The sequence below is a fragment of the Trichechus manatus genome, unplaced genomic scaffold (assembly GCF_000243295.1).
Source record: "Trichechus manatus latirostris isolate Lorelei unplaced genomic scaffold, TriManLat1.0 scaffold00037, whole genome shotgun sequence".
NCBI classification, from domain to species: Eukaryota; Metazoa; Chordata; class Mammalia; order Sirenia; family Trichechidae; genus Trichechus; species Trichechus manatus.
Genome location: NW_004443973.1, coordinates 5,325,948 through 5,349,318, shown reverse-complemented (window position 1 = coordinate 5,349,318; position 23,371 = coordinate 5,325,948). Strand labels below are relative to the sequence as shown.

General features: G+C 37.2%; 1 protein-coding gene across 1 annotated transcript in view; it reads right to left on the bottom strand.

Moving 5' to 3' along the window:
* The window catches only part of CCDC141 (coiled-coil domain containing 141), a 199,312-nt gene that overhangs the window by 14,546 nt on the left and 161,395 nt on the right, over window positions 1–23,371 (bottom strand). Inside the window, exons 16-20 of the mRNA XM_004375579.2 lie at window positions 21,609–21,758; window positions 9,477–9,617; window positions 8,543–8,737; window positions 5,867–6,050; window positions 2,115–2,227 (exon numbers count right to left, since the gene is read on the bottom strand). Of these exons, the coding sequence (XP_004375636.1) occupies window positions 2,115–2,227; window positions 5,867–6,050; window positions 8,543–8,737; window positions 9,477–9,617; window positions 21,609–21,758 (783 nt within the window). The remainder of the gene's footprint in view (window positions 1–2,114; window positions 2,228–5,866; window positions 6,051–8,542; window positions 8,738–9,476; window positions 9,618–21,608; window positions 21,759–23,371) is intronic.

Genomic DNA, 23,371 nt, shown 5'->3' with positions numbered 1-23,371 from the left:
ACAAGCTTTTATTCTGACTGTAACTCATAAGGGCAATGCTGACGCTTATTTCTCTTGCCAGAGAGGCCCTTTCTCACATCTACATTCACCCAAATCAAACATTTTTGAGCTATTCAATGATTCTTCTTCTCTGTACCAATCCTTTGGGCATTTACTACAAATGCCAAAAACCTTTCTGGAGGACCTGCTTTAGGCAAAGCATGGCGTTAAATGTTATGGAGGACTCTACGCTGAACAGATCATAGTGTTTCCTAAGTTTAATCAAGTAGGGTGGTTGAGATGGTAGTGGTAGTTATATTTGATGGCTATGGTAAGAAAGAACACAAAGTGCTATGGCAGATCAGATAGGGAGTGGTATAATTGAGGGGGGATTTATGGAGAAGGTGGTATTTGGATGTGACTTTGAAAAATGGTGAGATTTTGATAAGCAGACATAGAAGGTCATGTATTCAAAGTAAAGATTAAGAAGCAGGGAATCCAGGGAATGACTAGTAGACCAGTTGGACAGAAGCCTACAAAGAATGTAGGACAGTGGTTTGGAAAGGTATCAAATTAACCTGAGAACATCAAAAGGCCCAAATCTGAACTTATCCAGTAAGCAATGAAGTGTTTTGAATGCAAAAATGATGCTGGCAGAATTATATTAGGAAGGGTAATTTAGCTGAAGTGTAGAAATAGGAGGCTCCTGAATAGTGTGAAAGAGAATCAAAGTGGTGGACTGAGAATGAGAAAGATAGGGTACAATCCTAATTACTGGGAATGCAGAGTAGATAGGAAATAGGAACTGGGGAGAGGAAGTGGAGACAACTTTTTCAGGAAGAACAGCCATGAAGGGGAGAAGGGATATGACTTGGAGAGAGTAGATTTTATTTTATTAAGTTGGATCTTACTTAAAGATATACAATGTAAATGGGAGGGATGTTGTAGATAAGGGAAAGTAAAGAGGCAGAGGAAGCAGTGATTCTCAGTTTGGGTATCAGCAGAACAAACAGGCCCTCAGGTTGAGGTGGGGAGAAAATGATAAATGTTGAAAAGGATAATATAAGATATATGCTACAGATGGCATTACAATTATAAAACATTTTTGGAAAGCAATTTAACAAATATGTTAGAAACATTAACAATTTCATATCCTTTTAGCCAAATGTACTTTGGAGAATTTATCCATAGAAAATAATACAAGAGAAAGAAAAAACTATATGCACAAAGATGTTCATTGTAGTGTTATTTAAAACGAGAAAATGTAGATGGCAGAAGTAAATATAATTCAGCTCTGAACTACAACGACCCCATTATGCCTCAATAACAAAAACCACAACAATAATCATGTGCTATTTCCTGCATTTTACGGATCAAGAAGCTGAGTCTAGAAGATAAAGCAATTTACTCAAGGTCACAAATCTAATTATTTGGGGAGTTGGTATCCCAAAGCAGCTGGTTTTCTGCTAAAGCCTGTGTTCTTAATTACCTTACTATTCTCTCCATCCTAAATAACCAGTTCTCACAGACAGTTGTAAACACAGCATTGATCAAACCAGTTTTTGACATGACATAGGCAAACAATATTATATTTCTCTCTTTTAACTGGTTGTTGCCTAGACATAGACATAAGCACGTTTTCTCTGTATTTTTACCATCAATTTTTTATTCAATCAAAGAAACGATTAGTTTAATATTTCCATGAAGCTAAATGATCAATGACTATAATACCTGAAGATTAGTTTTATTTTCTCTAGGGCCATAATTTGGAGCAGGGAGAGAACCCTACAGCTATCATTTGCAACCAAAAACATAAGGTTACTTAATATAGACTTTACTTTGGTCTTAATGGCACACATTTATCTTTTAGGATGCAATCCATGAAAACATAAACAAGACACCTTAATTGTGTTTAGCCCTCATTCCCAGCAATATTCTTCTCTGCAGTGAGAGAAAAGAAACAGAATTAATTATCAAAAATACCCAGATACTTATGGTAGAAAGCTGTGAAACAAATGTGCACATCATGTCCCTTGAGAATTTTCTATGAGAACATCTTTGTACTAGAAGATACTTGATCAACACATTTTTATTTACATCCCTCAAAAATACATATTCTATGAAGATGAAAGTACCTTCAGTTTTTCTCCAAGCTCTGTGAGAGACCCACATAATTCAGTAACAGATTCAAGAACCTCTTTGTGTTTTGCTACTATTTTCTCAGCATATTTCTTCCCTTCTTCCAAACCTAGAGAAGCGATAAAACTATTTTTAAAGGTCAAATCTTTAGCAGAAATTTTAAAAATCCAGGCATTATCCCAACATTCACCCTTCAGCCAAAGATTAGACAGGCCCATAAAACAAAACAAGACTAATGGGGCACACCAGCCCAGGACAAGGACTAGAAGGCAGGAGGGGACAGGAAAGCTGGTAACAGGGAACCCAAGGTCGAGAAGGGACAGTGTTGACATGTCGTGGGGTTGTTAACCAATGTCATAAAACAATATGAGTACTAACTGTTTAATGAGAAACTATTTGTTCTGAAACCTTCATCTAAAGTTCAATTAAAAAAAAGAAAAAAAAAATCCAGGCATTAACTTATAACCCCCATGTCTGGCGTAAGGGCTGGTAGATACTAAGCGTTTAATAAATACTTGCTAAACATATAAAGATTTTTTTTTCTGAAAAATCAGGTATTCTACAATAGTGACTACATTTGCTGTACCATGTCACTATTATGGAACCAACATAATACTGTCATATTAATATTCTTAAATCTAAATTCTAATCAAGTTTTCTCTTGTTCAAAACATTCAGTGGTTCTCCACCGCCTGGAAAAGAATAAATTCCCCAGGATGGCATTCAAGGCCCTCCATAATATGGCTTCAACCTGCCTTTCCTATGTAAGTAACTCCTCATGTATTGTATCTCTGGCCAAACTAAACCAGTAACTCTTCCTCAAAATCTCTACAGCCGCTGAATATTCTTTCCTACTCTGGGAATGCCCTCCCCACTACATATTTGCTGGCAAAATCCTTCCTACCCTTGAAGGTCTGCCTCCTATACCAACACTTCTGTGAAAATGTTCTTAATCTTTCCCAATTAGGTTTTATCTCTCCCTATTGGAATAATAACAAAAAAATAAGTACCATGTATTGAGTAAAGCCAGAAAAGCAAACCTGTTGCCATCAAGTTGATTCCAACTCAGAGCAACCCTACAGGACAGAGTAGAACTGCCCCACAGGGGTTCCAAGGAGCAGCTGGTGGATTCAAACTGCTGACCTTTTGGTCAGCAGCCAAGCTCTTAACCACTGTACCACCAGGGCTTCATGTATTGAGTAGTGCTTATTATTTGCCTATGGCTAACCACTTTATACGCATTATGTAATATAAACCTCATGTAGGTTCTATTACTATCCACATTTTACAAATGAGAAACCTGAGGCTCGAAAGAGGTTAACTTACTGAGTAGGGATTTGAACCCAGGACTGCCTGACTCCACAACCTAGGCCAAGCTGTATTACACATTTTATAACTTTCCACTGCATTTAACATATCATGAGTTCTGAGCCTCGGTTGTGATTTCTTGAATGCAAGAACTAGGTCTTATTTACTTTATATCAACCACCACTCTTAGTATATAGTAAGTACTCAATTTTTTTTTTGAGGTAAATTTATCTGAATTAAAATTCAGGTTTCAATAAACCTTGACTGGCCTGTGAGAGTTGATATAATATTCCTCAAGTACCTTATTTGATGCCTATTTTTTAAAAATGCTTAACTTCTGTACTGAACGGATGGAGACTCAGATCATTCATTTATTCATTCATTATTCATTCAATGATTCATCAAATATTTGCTAAGCACTTAGTATATGCCCTGAAGCAGTAAACAGGCGAAATCTCTTCTCTCATGGAGCTTACACTCTAGTAAGGAAAGACAGACAACAGACACATAACTATACAGTGGGTTGATAAGGGCCAGGAAGACAGACAAAACAGGAATATGGGATGGTGCATGATAGGAGGGAATGTAACTTTTATGGGCCTGTGTGAGTACTCACCATGTGCTGGAACTGAATAGGCACTGAGATACAGTGATAAAAATCACTGCTCTTGCCCTCAAGGAGCTTATGGTCAATAGAAAAGACAAAAGATGTTTACACTACAATTTGAAAAGTACAAATAACAGAAATACACAATGCTATAGGATCAGAGTGCTTCCAAAATTTTTTAGTGCATTGAAACAGTAACTAAAGTAAAAAGGAGATGTAACATTAGTTTTCATCAAATTTTCAATCTATATTTTATCATTTTTATGTTTCTTTTTCCTTTGGAAAATCATGAATAATTTATTCTCAATAATTTAATATTTGGCATTGCAGTATATATTGTTCTATGAAATTTTTATGGCTATCCATGAACAGTGATTCATGTTACAAGAGAAAATACCTAGCTGACAGCAGCTGTGGGCAGTCAAGTGAAGCATTTGTACCACCTGTTGCTGTCTTCTTTCTGGGCTAGATTCGCTTGCTCACTGGTATTACTCTTGGTCTCACGGGAATGATATCATGGAATTCACAAAACTTACTCCTCAGAGCCCTCAAACACTGTCATCACTTAGGGGTGCTTCTTTTTAAAAACATTTTTTTTTTATTGTGCTTTAGGTGAAAATTTGCAGCTCAAGTTAATTTCTCATTCAAAAATTTATATACATATTGTTTTGTGACATTGGTTGCAATGCCCATAATGTGACAGCACACTCCCCCTTTCCACTCAGGGTTTCCTTTGTCCATTCAACCAGTTCCTGTCCCTTCGTGCCTTCTCATCCCGCTTTTGGACTGGAGCTGCCCATGTGGTCTCGTATATCTAACTGAAATAAGAAGCACATTCCTCATGTGTATTATTTTTTGTTTTATAAACCAAAAACCAAACCAAACCTTGTTGAGTCGATTCCAACTTATAACTAAGCTAGAGGACAGAGAAGATCTGCCCCACCAGGTTTCCAAGGACTGCCTGGTGGATTCGAACTGCCGACCTTTAGGTTAGCGGCTGAACTCATAACCACTGCACCACAAGGGTTTCCTTTTGTTTTATAGTCCTGTCTAGTCTTTGTCTGAAGAGTGGGCTTCAGGAATGGTTTCAGTTCTGGGTTAACAGAGCATCCGGGGGCCATAGTTTTGGGTGTTCCTCCAGTCTCTGTCAGACCATTAAGTCTGGTCTTTTTACGTGAATTTGAATTCTGTTCTACATTTTTCGCCTGCTCTGTCCTTAAATGGGTGCTTCCTTCTTTAAGAAGAAGAACGTCTCAGGTGACAACTGTATTATCTTTCCTAGTCATGGAGCAGAGGAAGGCAGAATTTGTGACATGATTATTTGAGTTCTCACATTTATTCCACAAGTGAGAAGAAAGCGAGGGAGAATTTATCTCTTTCTTTAATCCAGGAACCATAAACTTCACAGAAATGAGAGAGCTGTAGGCTCCAGTCTTAGCTCTACGCCTAAAGTATTACAAGAGTTTTGTATGTTTTTAAGAAACCACTCTAGTGGAAATCAGATAATTCTTGTCTACATTAGCTGAGTATTGTTCTGGTTTTACTACCCTGGAGATGACCAACAGGAATGGGGGAGAAAAGAGAATAGTGAAGGAGGATTCACGCAAAGTTGTTAAAAATCAGCAGGTTTCAGCTGCTGTTGTCAGAAGTTCCTTCCTCTATTCCCTACTGTTTACTTTTGCTGGATGAGGACTCTTATCTTAAGCCTTTTCCTTTAATAGGTCAGTGTACTGAGGACCCTGAGGGTTTGCAGTGCCCTCACTTTCTACTGGATTAGGTTCCGTATAGATTTGTCCTATGGCAAATTACTGGCTATCTTAAAAGGGATCTCACCATATAAGCGCTGAGCAAGGTCAGTGATTTCCTGAATCCTTTTCTCTTGCTGAGGCACTGAGGGCATGATAAACTTATTGAACTGCTGGTGGAGAATTTCCACAGCTTTTTTTGTCTTGCACTCTGTGGAGTATTTTCCAACTCTTACAACTGTGGCACTTGCGTCTTCATACCAAAAGTGACACTAAGTTAAAATGGAACAAAGCATAGATTAAAGAGGCACCATCCTACTTAAGTTCTTAATTTTGAGCTTTGAATTATAAAATTTTAATTTCCTCAACGTATATGTTCACATTAATTTAAACTTTCTAAGCCATAATGAAGAAAATATTAAAAAAAAAAAATATTTTTGCACGTGGACATTAGAGGCAGATAATAAAGTATGGAAATACATTTGATTCTCCTGCCTTCTTACATTTGCCTGAAGTATAATTGCTAAGAGGAATGTTATACACTTACAACAATAAGCAATATTACAAGTATCAACTAAAAAGGAGAGCAAAAAAACCCCAAAACAGGAAAAATCCAACATAATTAGCTGAAATCATTAACAATAGATGGATAAAACATTATCTGATAAATATGCTAATAAATAAATGCTCTTTTAAGAGTGAGATTTAGTCTATGATGGAGGAAATATCATTTAAAGGAGAGAATTGGACTTTTTTGAATAGAATAGTCATATTTTCAAAGCACAGTGGAGACCGAGACAGTTTCTCACTAAAAATAAATAACTGTGATGGAAGGAATATGTCTGACACAGGCCAGGAGCACTTATGCTGGGTAAGAAATAGAAACACAACTCTATTAGGAGCTGGCTTTAATAAGTGCCACAGAGGTACAGTAAACCTATATATTAGATGTATCAGATATAGAAGATTGATCATTTTGATCCTCTTAATGCAGTGTTAAATCTAAAAACTCAACTGCATTAGGTGTAAGGATAGATGTTTTGTATCTCAGAATAATGGGTTACAAAGAGCACTCAAGAACTTTAAGTACAGAGTTTCTTCAATATGAAGGGTGCAAATAACTTTAACTTATCAAATTTCATATATTTTATGTATACTCTACCATTTATCCTCTCAAAAATAACAAAAATAATACCAATAACTATTTTTATACGTGAAAAATCACAATATTACTTTTTTCTGAATTTTCTAAAATTCTGTGAAATAAATAAGCTATTCTGAATATTCTAAATAGACATCCTGTTGTATAGAATCGTGACTATAATTCCATGATAGTTAAACATCTTATACTGATGTAAATATGGAGAAATGGGAACTTTCATATGTTGCTGGTAAGAGTAAATTAGTAAAATCATTATAAAGAGCAATTGGACAATACAATAAAAAATCTTGAAACATTCATTGTCTTTGGTGCTATTTCTACTTTAGGAAATTATCCTAAGGAAATAACCATGAAAGTGGCAAGATAAATGGATTTAATGACAATACCAGCTAAAGTAGCAAAATAACTTTTTAAAACAACATTGATAGAGAATGATTAAATAAATTATGATATAATCATTAAAATTATGCCACAGAGAATATTTAACTACATTGAAAGCTAAAACAATATATAGTATTTAATCTTATTAACAAACATGTATTCACCTGGAAAAATATTCTTGAAAATATGAATGGTGGTGTCTGAGTGGTGAGTTAATGGGTAGTATTTATTTTCTTCTTCTTTTGTATCAGTATTTTCAAAATCTTTACATTTTAGAGATCTATATGTTTTTAAAACCCTTCTATTTTAAAAGTTATTTTTAGTTTCTATCAGTTTATTTTCAAGGTGTCATTTCATATCAAATATCTATAGATATTTAAACTGAAGAAACACAAAATCATTAACTATTCTGATCAAACTGTTCTGGGCTAATCAAAGCTCTAGAAATCCTGACAAATAGAAGGTTGGGAGGCATTATTCCCTAGATTTATTGTGTGAAAGATGAAAGCCAAATGGTTAAAGTAAGATATGAAAGATTTGTGTGCAATTTTACACAATCTGTAATCACTCAAAGTTATGACATCATCATAATCCTTTTTGGGGAATAAAGAATGACCAGATTCAAACTTGTTAACTCTGACAACTATTCAATATGATCCAGAGATAGAAAACACTTTATTTACTCAGTGTGTAGAAAGCCTCCCATGTTTTTAAATTCATAATTGCAAAATGGGTCAGTAAATTAACCACTCTGGAGGTCAATTTCTTCGTATGTAAAATAGGAATAATAATACCTACACCAACTATCTCATAAGTTTTGGGGGAATATAAAGTATCACAGAAGTGATTAAAGGATTTAGAGTAAGAACCAAAATTTATACAAATACAAGTTATTTTACGAACTGTTCCTTCGAATTTCCAATGGACAGGTGTGGTTATTACATTCAGAAAAGAAAAATCGTAAGTAGTTAGCGAACAGAAGCTGATTCCACAACTCAATTGAGTTGGCAGACACATGAATATGGAGTAGGATGGCTTATTATTACAAGAATTCTCAGAGACTCTGAGTCAATCTATGGCACTGAATCAGAACCACATAGAACACACTTTGTAGAATTGTGTTCTGCCGCAAGTGCCATTTGACCACATAATGAAAGTCAACTTCCCTCCCATCATTAAGTTCTCAAATTTGGCATGTAAAGATCAGCAATGGCTTAATACCTCTTCTATCATCTCTTGGAGATGCTCCATCAGGTCCAAGTTCTTCTTGTAATCTGTCACAACTTTGTCAAACACATCCACATGTTTTTGGAAATCCTTCAAGGCCTCCAAAAGGACATTAACTTTATTACTTGGATAATTTAAGAAAGAATCAGAAATTTTGTTCTCAATTTTTTCCATTTTCCTTTTCAAAGCCTGTGCAACAAAAGGTTTTTAATAACATTCAATTTTTATTTATTACACTACAGTGATTAAACATCGAGAGAAAAAGTTAGAAGATCTTGTGTAGTTTTCTCCATTCTGATATGTTAAGATTATAACTATCACAGATGTATTTTGGAAAGAATGGGTTTTCTTCAAGATACTTTATTGATTCAACATTCATCAAACATAAAGAAAATTTACTATACAGCAGGGTCTATTCCAGGTTTTGAGAGTGATAATATGATAAAAAAGACAATATCATAAAATCAAATACTTATCCCAATAAATTCATTGTCTCCTGGTAAAGGCATTCAAATAATCTAGCTGTTACAAGGTAGATATAAGGGATTGCAGGGCAGTGGAGGAAACTCCTACATGGGCAGATGCAGGGAGAGGAAGAGGAGTGTACGAAAAGGAATGTGAGTATGTGAGTGTGTGTGTGCGCGCGCGTGCGCGTGTTGGGGGAACGAATGGAAGCAGAGATGGCTGGGTAGTTTTGGAAGAAACCAGAAACCATTCCGGAGCTGCCTCAAGGGATAAGTCATTATTATATATTTTACATGAAGATCCCAATTATTATAAAATGTAAAACTACTCTTTTAGTTCTCACACTGTAAAAAAAAATAAAATAAAATAAACAAAAAACAAGGGGTAGGCATCTAGAATTGAAATGCAAAATGATTCTGCAATAACTAAAGTAACACGCACACACACATCACTCTCTTGTTACCTGCATTTTTTCAGCATACATATCAACTTGTTGAATTTGATATTTAAGAACCTTCAGATTCCGTGCTTTTTCATTTTTCTTACTATAATTAAACTTCAAATTGTTGAATTTCTTTTTGGTATCTTTGAATGACTCTTGGAGCTGCAGTTCATAAAAAGAAAGAGGTGATGTCTTGAAAACGAGAACACTAATATTCACTTGTAATAAATCAAAATATGTACACACTCCAAAACATTCATAATCTTCAAAATGCACTCAGAGTGATCTTCAATAGAAGACAAGTCTGCTAAGTGGACCTATAATGGGAATCTAAATATGTCCCCAAAATATAAATAATGTTCTTAATACTTTCTTACTTGTAATTTATAATTAGATTTATAAATACAGAATATTCCTGTGGCTTCCAAGCAAGAAAGTTTCTTACTTTCACAGACTTTTAACAACTCTGTCTTATTGGTTAGCATTTTCCCCATTCATCCTGTTCTCTGTGTGCTAGGGCGTGGAGGACATTTTGTCCTAGATCCCTCCACCTCCCAGTGCTCTCTTACAGTCACCATGTATAAATTCATTAAGGCTCTGAGGAGCAATTCAGGTGACAGATGTCAATGAAGTCTTGACATTTTGATCATCTAGGATATTAGTCATTAGTATATATTGACTAATTATTAGACATTATTATACTTCAGAAGAAAAGACCTAACATGCGATTTAGTAGCAGGAAAAGAACGTTATTTGCTCGATTCCTTCCACAATTATTTTATGAACATTTTCCAGGAGGTCCTTCAAAACAAAAAAAAAAAAGTGAGCGTTGCCTCCAATGATGACAATTCTAACTTGTGTGTAAACAGAGTTTATGGCTATGCACTGAGAATAGGGTATAGATTGTGACAGTCTTAAAAACAGTTCAACCTGACCAATACCCCAAAATTTTAAGCAGTCTTGTTCCGTTAAACATATCCCTTATGTGCTCTTCTCTATACTCAAGAAGGATAAGCAATTCTCTTTTCATATTATCAGCAAAAAAAAAGTACAGAGAAAACATAAGCCTTCTCATATTATATGGATGCATTTAACAGTAAGAGTGAACAATGTCATGGTTGATAAATTTGAGCTTTGATAGAAAAAGTCAGAAAAACGTATTAAAATTCTTTTAAATGACAGCAAACAAATTATTTGGAAGGGAATAAGGACTGTGCACATGCTGGATTTTAGATCTCTAATGCAGAAAAACATATCTGCCCTAGAAAATGCTTTCTCAAAATGCTGATTTCATATTCTGCATATTGTGAAAACAGAACCATGACCTTATCTTCTAACACTTCTTGGATACAATTATTTGTAAAGCCCTAGCAGACATGCATACATGGAAACTATTATGCTGATGCGATTTTTGCACGTTTGCTTTATATGGCAAATGAAATCTGTTGAACATTACTTTTAAGCTATAAACTAAATCAAGCACAGAGACCACATAAAACATTTTAATTGACAAATAACTGGCATTCAGAAAGAACGAAAGCGCTTTAGCATCAAAGTTTGAAAACTATTTGTCCATTAAAACTAAAACCAAACCCACTGCCGTCAGGTCGATTCCAACTCATAGTGATCCTATAGGACAGAGTAAGAACTGCCCTGTAGGGTTTCCAAGGCTGTAAATCTTTATGGAAGCAGATTGCCACATCCTTCTGCCGCAGAGCAGCTGCTGGGTTCCAGCTGGTGGGTTCCTTTTGGTTAGCAGCCAAGCACTTTATCATTATGCCACCAGGGCTCCTAGTTCTCCATTAGAGCTCAGGAAAATGGGTAAAAGGTCATATACAGTGGGTATATTTAAAAAATAACCAATTGATATTAAACTCTGTGACATTTGTTGTTTAAATATGCATGTGTTAGATTTTAGCAGAAAAGGACAAAGTCAGTTACAAGGGGTTGAGATATAAAGGGACCGTACCATTAGTTATTCACAAATAACTTTGGCAGGAACTTTGTCCCCACATAGTCAGAATCTGCAAATATAGGTGTACTAACTACCACATCTAAGGAAACCAGAAATTATTTTGAAAAACATATTCAGTCAATAACATTTATCTATTGGAAAATAAAATTTTATATTCTTTTTTCCCCACTGGAATACGACATACATTATAACCTTTAGTCTAGAGAAATGAAGAGAGGCTCAGTCATCACCTAATAACCATTACATCTGCATGTTTATATGGGAAAGATCAATTTCACATACCCATAGCACCATGAACTATTTGAAAACTATATGATGATCCTTAACACTAATTCTGAACCATGAAATTTTAAGTCTGCTTTGGATTAAGAAATTTAAGACTGATAAATCATGAGTCAGAACGTAAGTTCTTCCTCTGAAGATGATTTATAAGGCCAAAGAATGTTCATAGTGCTATAAGTATGTGAAATGAGATCAGCTTCTTTCTGACACATGAGCTCCCTCAACAAAAGTCTTCAGTTGCTTGGACTTTCTTCTTTTGGTTAGAGTGGAAATCCATTTTAAATCTAAACTCCTGTGACTTCCCCAATTCAAATTCAAATTCAGGACTACTGCAGGCAGATACAAGTGGAAGGTACTATGTATATGCATGAACTACCTTCAACAACTGAAAAATCTAGCCATACCTGATTATGTTACCTGAACATTCCAATATGAAAACTTAACCTCCCATATAATCCCCACATAACTTGTGGTCATATTTTTAAAAGAACTGGTTGCCTGGCTGTGGTATCATTGTTCATGCAGCTGTTTCTAACTTTAGTTAGCTTGTCAACAATGGGGAATAGTGGAGATGGTTAAGACAACTGCTCATCCTGAGCACATGATCAGAAGAAAACACCTAGACCTGTGACCCAGAAAGTTTACCCTGTTGTTGTTAGATGGCATCGAGTCACTTCTGACTCATAGTGACCCTGCGTACAACAGAATGAAACACTGCCCAGTCTTGCGCCATCTTCACAATCGTTGCTATGTTTGACCTCATTATTGCAGCCACTGGGTCAATCCCTCTCACTGAGGGTCTTCCTCTTTTTCACTGATCCTCTACTTTACCAAGCATGATGTCCTTCCCCAGGGACTGGCTGTCCTGATAACATATCCAAAGTATATGAGACAAAATCTCATCATCCTTGCTTCTAAGGAGCACTGTGGCTGTACTTCTTCCAAAACTGATTTGTTCATTCTTCTGGAAGCCCGTGGTATAGTCAACATTCTTCACCAATACCACTTCAAAGGCATCAATTCTTCCATCTTCCTTATTCATTGTCCAGCTTTAGCATGCACGTGAGGCAATCGAAAATACCGTGGCTTGAGTCAGGTGCACCTTAGCCCTCAAAGCGACGTCTTTGCTTTTTAACACTTCAAACAGGTCTTTTGCAGCAGATTTGCCCAGTGCAATATGTCGTTTGATTTCTTGACTGCTGCTTCCATGGGCATTGATTGTGGATCCAAGTAAAATGAAATCCTTGACAACTTCAGTATTTTCACCATTTATCATGGTGTTGCTTACTGGTCCAGTTGTGAGGATTTTTATTTTCTTTATGTTAAGGTGTAATCCATACTGAAGGCTGTGGTCTTTGATTTTCATCAGTAAGTGCTTCAAGTCCTCTTCACTTTCAGCTAGCAAGGTTATGTCATCTGAATAAGGCAGGTTGTTAATGAATCTTCCTGCAATCCTGATGCTGCGTGCATCTTCCGACAGTCCAACTTCTTGGATTATTTCTTCAGCATACAGATTGAATAAGAATAGAGAAAGGATGCAACCCTGATGCACACCTTTCCTGATTTTAAACCACGCAGTGTCCCCTTGTTTTCTTCAAACGACTGCCTCTTGGTCTATGTAGTTTCCGCCTGAGCACAATTAAGTGTTCTGGAGTTCCCATTCTTCACAATGTTAGCCATAACTTGTTATGATCCATATAGTCGAATGCCTTTGCGTAGTCAATGAAACACAGGTAAACATCTTTATGGTATTCTCGCTTTCAGCCTAAAGTTCCATGCAATGATATCCTTCATTCCACGTCCTCTTCTGAATCTAGCTTGAATTTCTGACAGTTCCCCATCGATGTACTGCTGCAACTGTTTTTCAATTATCTTCAGCAAAATTTCTAGTAAAATTTTGCTGATGATTACCCTATTAGAAATCTTTAAATGTTGAAACAACTCATATTAATAAAATTTCTGAAAATCATGAGAAGAATCATAGAAAAGATATTTTCTCCAATGAATAATGTGATTTTCTTATCTTTGCACTTGTTCATCTCCTCCATACTGGCTATGGAATAAGCAGACTAAATTAACAAAACTATGATTAGGAAACAAATTATTAAGACTTTAAATTGTGGTTGTGGTTCTTTTGAAACTAGTAGAATGAGCATCTTCACCAAATATCCCAGGGAGCAGTAAGCCCTCTCTCAGGGTTAGGAATGAACAAGGCCTCTTTTGAGAAGAAGCATAAAGGAAAAAGACTGTCGAGAAGCAAGGCTGCTTACTATTCTTAGTTTTGACTAAGCTGCTTGAGGCAGCTTTGGCACAAGAATGCCTTTTTTTTAAAGCCTGTTGCTGGCAAGGCCAATTTGTGTGAGGGACATGGGACGGTTTTAAAACTGAGAAAATTCATTTAAAAAGAAAGCCTTTCATTAGAACTATGACACACATTTGACCAGAAGCAAAGATACAAAATGTGTAGTCAATTCTCATTTCTCTTAAAATCCACCTTACCAGTTTCATTTCTTGCCCACCATTTTGCCTACTCCAGAGAAAAGCTTTCTAATACTCCTTTACAGTAACATAAGGGTGCAATGTTACCAGGTCCCATGGATGCTTGCATTTGAAATAAAGGTACCAAAGGCTCATAATTTAACCCAAATGATTAACTACGATTATTAATGGTAGAGTATTAAGCCTTAGTGCTGGAGAGATTTTAGTCAAGACTTTCTTGGCCTCTTTCCATTCAGCAACCATACCACTATTCTTTCTGTGCTTAAGGCCAGTCCTGTAGTGGTAGAAAGTGGGGCAGCTTGGAAAGAGAAGACAATTGCTCCATATTTAATTGTAGATGACAGAATGTCTTAGTAATAAATATTTTATCTGCTCTGCAAGATTTTCGTGTGCATGGTATTATCATTAAGTTTTGTATTCTGGACATGATAACTATAATTTTAACCTTAAACTCTCTATATTCCTCAGGAATATTCCAGAGTCATATTTTCCAAATTGTAAACACAAAAGTTTTGAAGCATTTTAACCATATAGGATCAAAGTTTTCAGAACAAATCATAATCTTTGCCATCCTCTTGCATATACCACCCAAATGGATCTAGTCTCATACAGTCCTGAAAGGTAAATGGAGTGGGGCCTGATAAATGAACAGCTGTGAATATGAAGCCCCATAGACTGTAACTGTTCCTAGATTCTAAGCTTCGTGAGGACTTTTGTATTTTTGTTGTCTGGCACACAGTAGTCACATTGTAGATATTTGTTAAATGGAGATAATCTTTTTTTTTTTTAATGATAAATTAGGGTTATCAATCTGGAAAATAATTATTGTATGTACTATACCATAGTGCTGCCCTCAAAGGGTATTTTGCCCCTCTCCACAAGCTATTTTTCTGCTTACTCTCCTGCTAGCAGGTGGCTGTCCACAAGCACTTTGTCAAGGGCGAAGAGTTATATAAGGTCAGACACTTTCAGTTTTATTAACTGTGTATATGTCAGCAGCATCATATCTCTATTCTAATTAACTGCTTCTAATCTGACTTGTAAGGAGCCCTGGTGGTTCAGTGGTTAAGCACTCTGCTGCTAACCAAAAGGTCGGCGCAGATGTGGCAGTCTTCTGTAAAAATTACAGTCTTGGAAACCTTATGAGACAGTCCTACTCTGTCCTATAGGGTCACTATGAGTCGTAACTGACTAGACGAAAATGGTTTTTTGTTTTTTTTTTTAAATCTGACTTGTATCCCTGGAACTCAGATGACTGACATCTACATTGGCAAAAGAATTTTTTGTGACTGAAAGCACATAACTCTGACATATGGAATATTATACCATTCCTTTTGACCCTGTAAAGTCCTCTCTGCTTCCTTCCTGATGGGTAAGATGTTGCTACAGTGGACAATTTTCAGGGAAAAGCAATATAATTACAGGGAAGCTTCTAGTTTGGAAAACTTATTTTGAGAAAATGGATACAAACCCAATTCTGTCATTGATATTCTTCTTCAGCAAAGAAATTGTTTGTGACCAATAATATGAGAGTCTAGTCACAAATTTTCAGAAACATCATGTAAATGTAAAGGCAATTGTTTTGGTCGGGTTGCAAGAACAAAATATGCTCAATATTAACTTTTTACATTTCTAAATGTAGACACGTAAAAAACGAGTAACTGATGATGTTCCTCTGCCATGCAATAGCACAGAAAGTATGTCTATAATGCTCTGTATCTTAAAAACTTATTTATATTGCCAGGCAAGAAACTATACAGTGATAATCAAAATTCATGCATACAAATGTATCTTCGTGTGGAATGGGTGGAAAAAATTTTCACAAAATTGGGAGTCTGAAAGCTGTCTTTCTAGAAAGTAGTTGTTAGGTGCTGTTGAGTTACCTCTGACTCATAGGAACCTTACATCCAACAGAACGAAACACCGCCCTGTCCTGCGCCATCCTCACAATCATTGCTATGCTTGAGTCCACTGTTGCAGCCACTGTGTCAATCCATCTCATTGAAGGTCTTCCTGTCTTTTGCTAACCCTCTACTTTATCAAGCATGATGCCCAGGGACTGGTCTCTCCTGATAACACGTCCCAAGTACATGAGATAAAGTCTCACCATCCTTGCTTCTAAGGAGCATTCTGACTATACTTCTTCCAAGACAGATACGTTCATTCTGGAAGTCCACGGTATATTCAATATTCTTTGCCAACACCATAATTCAAAGGCATCAATTCTTCTTTGGTCTTCCTTATTCATTGTCCAACTTTTGCATGCATATGAGGCAACTGAAAATACCATGGCTTGAGTCAGGTGTGCCTCAGTCCTCAAAGCAACATCTTTGCTTTTTAACACAAAGAGGTCTTTTGCAGCAGATATGCCCAATGTAATATGTCATTTGATTTCTTGACTGCTGCTCTCATGGGCATTGACTGTGGATCCAAGTAAAATGAAACCCTTGGCAATTTCAATATTTTGCCCACTTATCATGATGTTGCTTATTGGTCCAGTTGTGAGGACTTTTGTCTTCTTTATGTTAAGGTGTAATCCATACTGAAGGCTGCGGTCTTTGATTTTCATCAGTAAGTGCTTCAAGTCCTCTTCACTTTCAGCTAGCAAGGTTATGTCATCTGCATAAGGCAGGTTGTTAATGAGTCTTCCTCCAGTCCTCATACTGTGTTCTTTATCATATAGTCTAGTTTCTCAGATTTTTTGCTCAGCATACAGATTGAATAAGTATGGTGAAATGATACAACCCTGATGTTCACCTTTCTTGATCTTAAACCATGCAGTATCCCCTTGTTCTGTTCAATCAACTGCCTCTTAGTCTACACACAGGTTCTTCATGAGCACAATTAAGTGTTCTGGAATTCCCATTCTTCGCAATGTTATCCATAATTTATTGTGAACCATATAGTTGAATGCCTTTGCATAGTCAATAACACACAAGTAAACACTTTTGTGTTATTCTCTGCTTTCAGCCAAGATCCATCTGACATCAGCAATGATATCCCTTGTTCCAAGTCCACTTCTGAATCCAGCTTGAATTTCTGACAGCTCCCTGTTGATGTACTGCTGCAACTGCTTTTGAACGATCTTCAGCAAAATTTTACTTGTGTGTGATATTAATGATATTGTTTGATAATTTCCACAGTCTGTTGGATTACCTTTCTTTGGAATGGTAACAAATATGGATCCCTTCCAGTTGGTTTGCCAGGTAGCTGTCTTCCAAATTTCTTGGCATAGACGAATGAGCACCTCCAGTGCTGCAAACATCTCTATCAGTATTCTGTTAATTCCTGGAGGCTTGTTTTTCGCCAATGCCTTCAGTGCAGCTGGGACTTCTTCCTTTAATATCATTAGTTCTTGATCATATGCTACCTACTGAAATGGCTGAACACTGACCAGTTCTTTTGGTACAGTGACTCTGTGTATTCTTTCCATCTTCTTTTGATGTTTCCCTGTGTTGGACAGTATTTTGCCCATAGAATCCCTTATTACTGCATCTCGAGTCTTGAATTTTTCCTTCAGTTCTTTCATCTTGAGAAATGCTGAGAATGTTCTTCCCTTTTGGTTTTCTAACTCCAGGTCTTTTTACATTTCATTATAATACTTTACTTTATCTTCTTGAGGCACCCTTCAAAATCTGTTCAGCTCTTTTACTTCATTATTTCTTCTATTTGCTTTAGCTGCTTTACGTTCAAGAGCAAGTTTCAGAGTCTCTTCTGACTCCATTTTGGTCTTTTCTTTCTTTTCCATCTTTTTTAATGACCGTCTTAGTTATCTAGTGCTGCTATAATAGAAATATCACAAGCGGATGGCTATAAGAAACAGAATTTTATTTAACAGTTTAGGAGGCTGTAAGTCCAAATTCAGAGCACCATCTCCAGGTGCAGGCTTTCTCTCTCTTTTGGTTCTGTGGGACAGTCCCTGTCAACAATCTTTCCCTGGTCTAGGAGCTTCTCGGTGCAGGGACCCCAGGTGCAAAGGACACATTCTGCTCCGAGCTGTTCTTGCTTGGTGGTAATGACATTCCTTTCCTCTCTGCTTGCTTCTCCCTTTTATATCTCAAAAGAGGTTGACTCAAAACATAGCCTAATCCTGTAGATTGAGTCCTGCCTCATTAACATAACTGCTTCTAATCCTGCCTAATTAACATCATAGAGGTTAGGATTTACAATACATAGGAGAAATACATCAGATCACAAAAGGGAGGACAACCACACAATATTGGGAATCACAGCCTAGCCAAGTTGATGCACATTTTTGGGGGACACAATTCAACCCACAACAATGACCTTCTGCTTTCTTCATGTATGATGTCCTTGATGTCATCCCACAAATAGTCTGGTCTTCAGTCATTAATGTTTAATGTGTCAAATCTTTTCCTGAGATGGCCTCTAAATTCAGGTGGGACATACTCAAGTCGTATTTTGGCTCTCATGGACTTGTTTACACTTTCTTCAGCTTCAACTTGAACTTGCATATGAGCAATTGATGGTCTATTCTACAGCTGGCTCCTGGGCTTGTTCTGACTGATCACGTGGAGAAAACGAGGTTTTATGATTTCCTATGTTTTACAAAGCATATAAAATGAGGGAAAAAATAATATTTCACCCAAAGATAATCAAGGCACAAAACCATAGTTCTTTGTCTTTAAGGAATATCATATCACATCCAAAAAATCACATTTAGAGCACCTCACTTATTTTGCCATGAGGTACCAAGTCCTTTTCTAAGAGCCTTCAGTGCACTTAAGACCATGTAAGTTAGGCACGGCATAGTCAGGAAAGTAATTTTTGTTTAAACATCAAATGAAATATGCTATTATATTAGATCATACAAAGAGTTTATAATAGATATGCCTGAAAATAGGGATAGCAGATGAAAGCATAGAAAAAGGCTACATTTAACATCAGACCATGCAGTGGTTGGATGGGACTAAAACATTAAGCAAACGCTGTACTCTTAAGTTTAGCAAGTGACAGACATGTTGGTGTCCAATAAAGGTTCATATATAACTCAGTTTTCTCACCTGAAAAATGAAGGCTTTGGACTAGACACCCTCCAAAATCTCTTTCCAAGGAGCACTTTAAGCACATCAAAGGCAAAACCATGTGTTTTAAAATCAGCTAAAAAACACAAGTGCTGTATTTGATCTAGTTCCCTGACAGGATATCCTCACCCTTTCCTTTAATATAGAAAAAAAAAATAGTGTAATATATTGCTTTTAGTTTTAGTAATATTTTAAGTACCTAAAGTACGTAGAACACACATATTTTTATTTTACTAAAGCACGTGGAAAATACGCCTTCTGATTATTTTCCTATTAGGCTTGTCTTGGGTTGCAAAGCCCAGGATGTGGATGCTATACTATGATATGACATGCCTACTGTATCACCACAAGAAAGGAAAGGGGAAAAGTACCAAAGATTTTCAGAGAGCCTTTAAATGTGAAGCTGCAACGTGCATCAAAGATGTGTCGGATTCAAAGTAGAAGCAAGTGGGAAGAATCCCTCTTAATACTTAAGAGCACATTAAAATGATATTCGATTCCTAAATGAAGCCCATGTGTATCTGGTTGCTCATTCCTGATATGGTACAGACAATTCCAGGGCGTCCCTACTATGACTGGAAGGGACATCTGTCATCCCAGCCGGCTGGCCTCCAGCACAGGCTCATCACGAGGCAGTTCCCATAAATAGAACCACTGCGGGCAGGGCCTGAACAGGGAGACTTGGCTCCATGAATACCACAAGCTCTCCAGGGAGATGGAAATTGAGCCACAGGGGGCTGGGAATAACCCTTTGCAGCCTCCACCTGTGCTTCCACTATATATAGAACTAACCATCACTGAAGGGAGTGAGATTTTTGCCAAGACAATGGTATTAAAAGAAAGAGAAAAAGATACCTTTGGGAAAGATTATTAAAAATTTTGTTTCCATGGCTGCTGTACTCAAATTTTGTAGCCTTGGAAAGAACAATGCTCACTGATTGTTTTCCTTAACAAGACCTTACACATTCTTACTACTGTTGGAAGTGTTAGCAGACTCAACAATGCAGTGGAAGTATTAGCAAAGGAAGGGGCCACTCTACTCCATACAGGGCAGGCTGCACCATAGGTTGAATCATGAATGAGTTATTGAGTCTCTAGCCTGAAGCTGACTCCCTGGAACACAGCCTGTGAGCAGAAACCACAGTCCTATAGCACACGGTGAAGATAAAAATCCCTGTTAGATGTTGGTTCCTGTTTGTCTCCTGTTCAATGGGATCCAAGAGATAGCGTTCCTGTTTGTCTCCTGTTCAATGGGATCCAAGAGATAGCGACCTCTCCTGCTGTCTCCTCCTCTAACTTTCTTTCCAGTCATTCTCCTGTCTCACACTTCCCTGTGGTCCCTAAAAGTATGAACTGCAGGAAGGGGTAGGAAGAAGGGATGTTTCAGAGCTGGACCACCATTGAAGTTTAATTACTGTTACTTACACTTCAGTCCATGCTTTAATGATTGATACTTGCTGGGCCTAGACTGTGTGAATTGAGCATAGACAGAAAGTTCCAGTAGGTTTACAACCTCCTCTTCTCCTACTCCCTTTCCTCATGGATTGATGACTAAAGGATGCAGAAATGGAGATAAATCTGGAATTATGGATACCCTTGTGTTCTAATCCCAGTCAAGAAGCAGGACCCTTGCTACCCTGATCTGTGTTTTTTACCTAAAACAAGCCTTTGAACGGAAAACTTAGCTAGGGGAGAGGGGTGGTTGTGATTTAGCAAGTGTCTGGGGTGGGGAAGGAGGGGCAGTCTAGAGTTGAGAGGAAGGAGGTGGAATTATGGGAGTGTGGGGGCATGGATGTGGAGGACCACTTTTACCTGTTATTTCTTTTTCTCTAAGTTGTTTTGCCAGAACAGCTACTCAGTTTGAGTAAATACGAAACCAACCTCTTGACTTTGGTGATAACACTTTGTAAGCCTCTGAAGGGAAAAGCATGCTCCCCTGGCCCTTAGCACCCATTTACCATGAGTCAATAGTACTTAAATAGAATCCCAGCAGGCTGGAGCTGGCCGCAATGGGACAGTGTCATCCTATCTTCTGTGTTCTGAGAAATCTGTATACATGTAAACAAGCAACTACTATGAGGATTTGAGTGAAAAATAAAACCAAAACAAAATAAAACCAAAAAAATCACAAAAAACTGTAATACTACATTCTAAGTTTTTCTATGCATTGACAACATATTGACTTCAGCAAGTTTGAGAGCCTTAGGTTTCTACTCAAACGTCCGCTAGGCCTGAAGCTACTGCTCAGTGGATTAAAGGACTTGGTGAGAAGAAAGAAACCTGATCCACTATCACAAGCTGTAGGTTCAGAGCAGCTTTTAGCAGCATGTCAGTTCTCACCCCCCCCCCCACCTCTTTTATCTCGTCTCTTGCGGTGCAGTACTGCAAGCTGCGGGACAGGGCTCGATTATACTCCTCGGCTTGGGCACGACAGTTCACACTGTCCCCCTCAAGGATCTCCAGCTGCTGCTGTAGGTTCTTTGCAGAAACATTAGAGCAGTTCTAAAAACGAGAGAGAAATGGAAGTGACAAAGGGAAGGAATGAAACAGCAATGAGATGAATAAGCTATTTACCTCCATTATAAAACTCGTAAATGATACTTTTTAAAAAACTAAATCCACTCCTGATTTATTTTACCTTAAGCATATTTGAATATAATTATTTCAGAAAGAAGCCAGACACCCAACATTATGGGAAAGGCAAACCATTACATTTCCAGTCTTGAATCTCTAGTTTTGATGATTTGCTCATCACACTCAACTCCTTAGAGACACCATTCATTATAAAGTATAATTCTTACTTCAAACGGCATAAAACATGCATTAGAAACATTCAGCTTCTACACTATAATTTTCCTGTCAACTTGAGCTTAACCTCAGGTTCATTATGCAAGTGCTCCAATCTCTACTCAATGCAGAGGGTCTGCTGGGGCCAAGGCCAGACGTGGATGGGAGAATAATTCATATTATTTGTGCAAAGTGAGGCTTCTTGCTTTCTTTTTTCTTTTTAAGATAAGTTCACCAGTAAAGTCAAACTCTTAAAAAGAAAGCCTTTTATTGGTTAAAAAAAAAAAAAAAAAGGCTCTATTAACAGGAACAGATATTTTGTATTTCTATGCCTTCCAGTTTAAAAAAAAAATTAGGTTTACAGCCTTTCGTATTATTGATTCTGACTCATGGCAACCCATGTGTATTAGAGTAGAACTGTGCTCCATAGAGTATTCAGGGGCCGATTTTTTGGAAGTAGATCACCAGGACTTTCTGGTGAGGAGCCTTTGGGTGGACTCTAATTGCCAACCTTTCAGTTAGCAGCCAAGTCAAGGGCATTAACCGCTTGTTCCACTCAAGGGCTGCATTGCATATAGTTTAGTGGTTACCTTAAATAAACTTTAAAATGAAACTTGCCATTATATTTTTAAATGTTATACATATTGGAGAGAATAAGTATGATCTTTCCCCCTCAAATTAGGAATTAGGAGAGGGATTTTTTTAAAAATCAAAGCCCAGTGTATGTTATTTATGAGAATTTAATCTGGAAATACTTCTCTTTTAGGCTCCTCTGTTGAAGTCAGTGCAAGGGCAGAGAGTAGACCCAATGACCAGTGCTCAGAGCCCAGGCTCCACCATTCTGGGCCTCTCACGGTCTACTAGTCACAAGGGATAAGACTGCCAGGTTCTCTGGGCCTCAGCGTCTTCAACCATACAATGAGGGTCCTAGACCAGATGATTGCTAAGAAACTTCCAGATCTGACAGGCTAAAGTAGCATTCTCCAATAGAAAAATAACGTGAGCCACGTAAGTAATCTAAATTTTTCTAGTAGTCATATTAAAAATGTAAAAAAGAAATAGATGAAATTAATCTTTATATTTTATTTAACCTAATATATCTGTCATGGTTTGAACTATGTCCCCCCAAAAATGTGTATGTCAGTTTGGTTGGGCCATGATTCCTGGTACTGTGTGATTTTCCTGTATGTTGTAAATCCTGCCTCTACGATGTTAATGAGGGAGGATGGGTGACAGTTGTGTTAGTAAGGCAAGACTGGATCTACAAGACTGGATTGTGTCCTGAGGCAATCTCTTGAGATATAAAAGACAGAAGTGAGCAGTGAGAC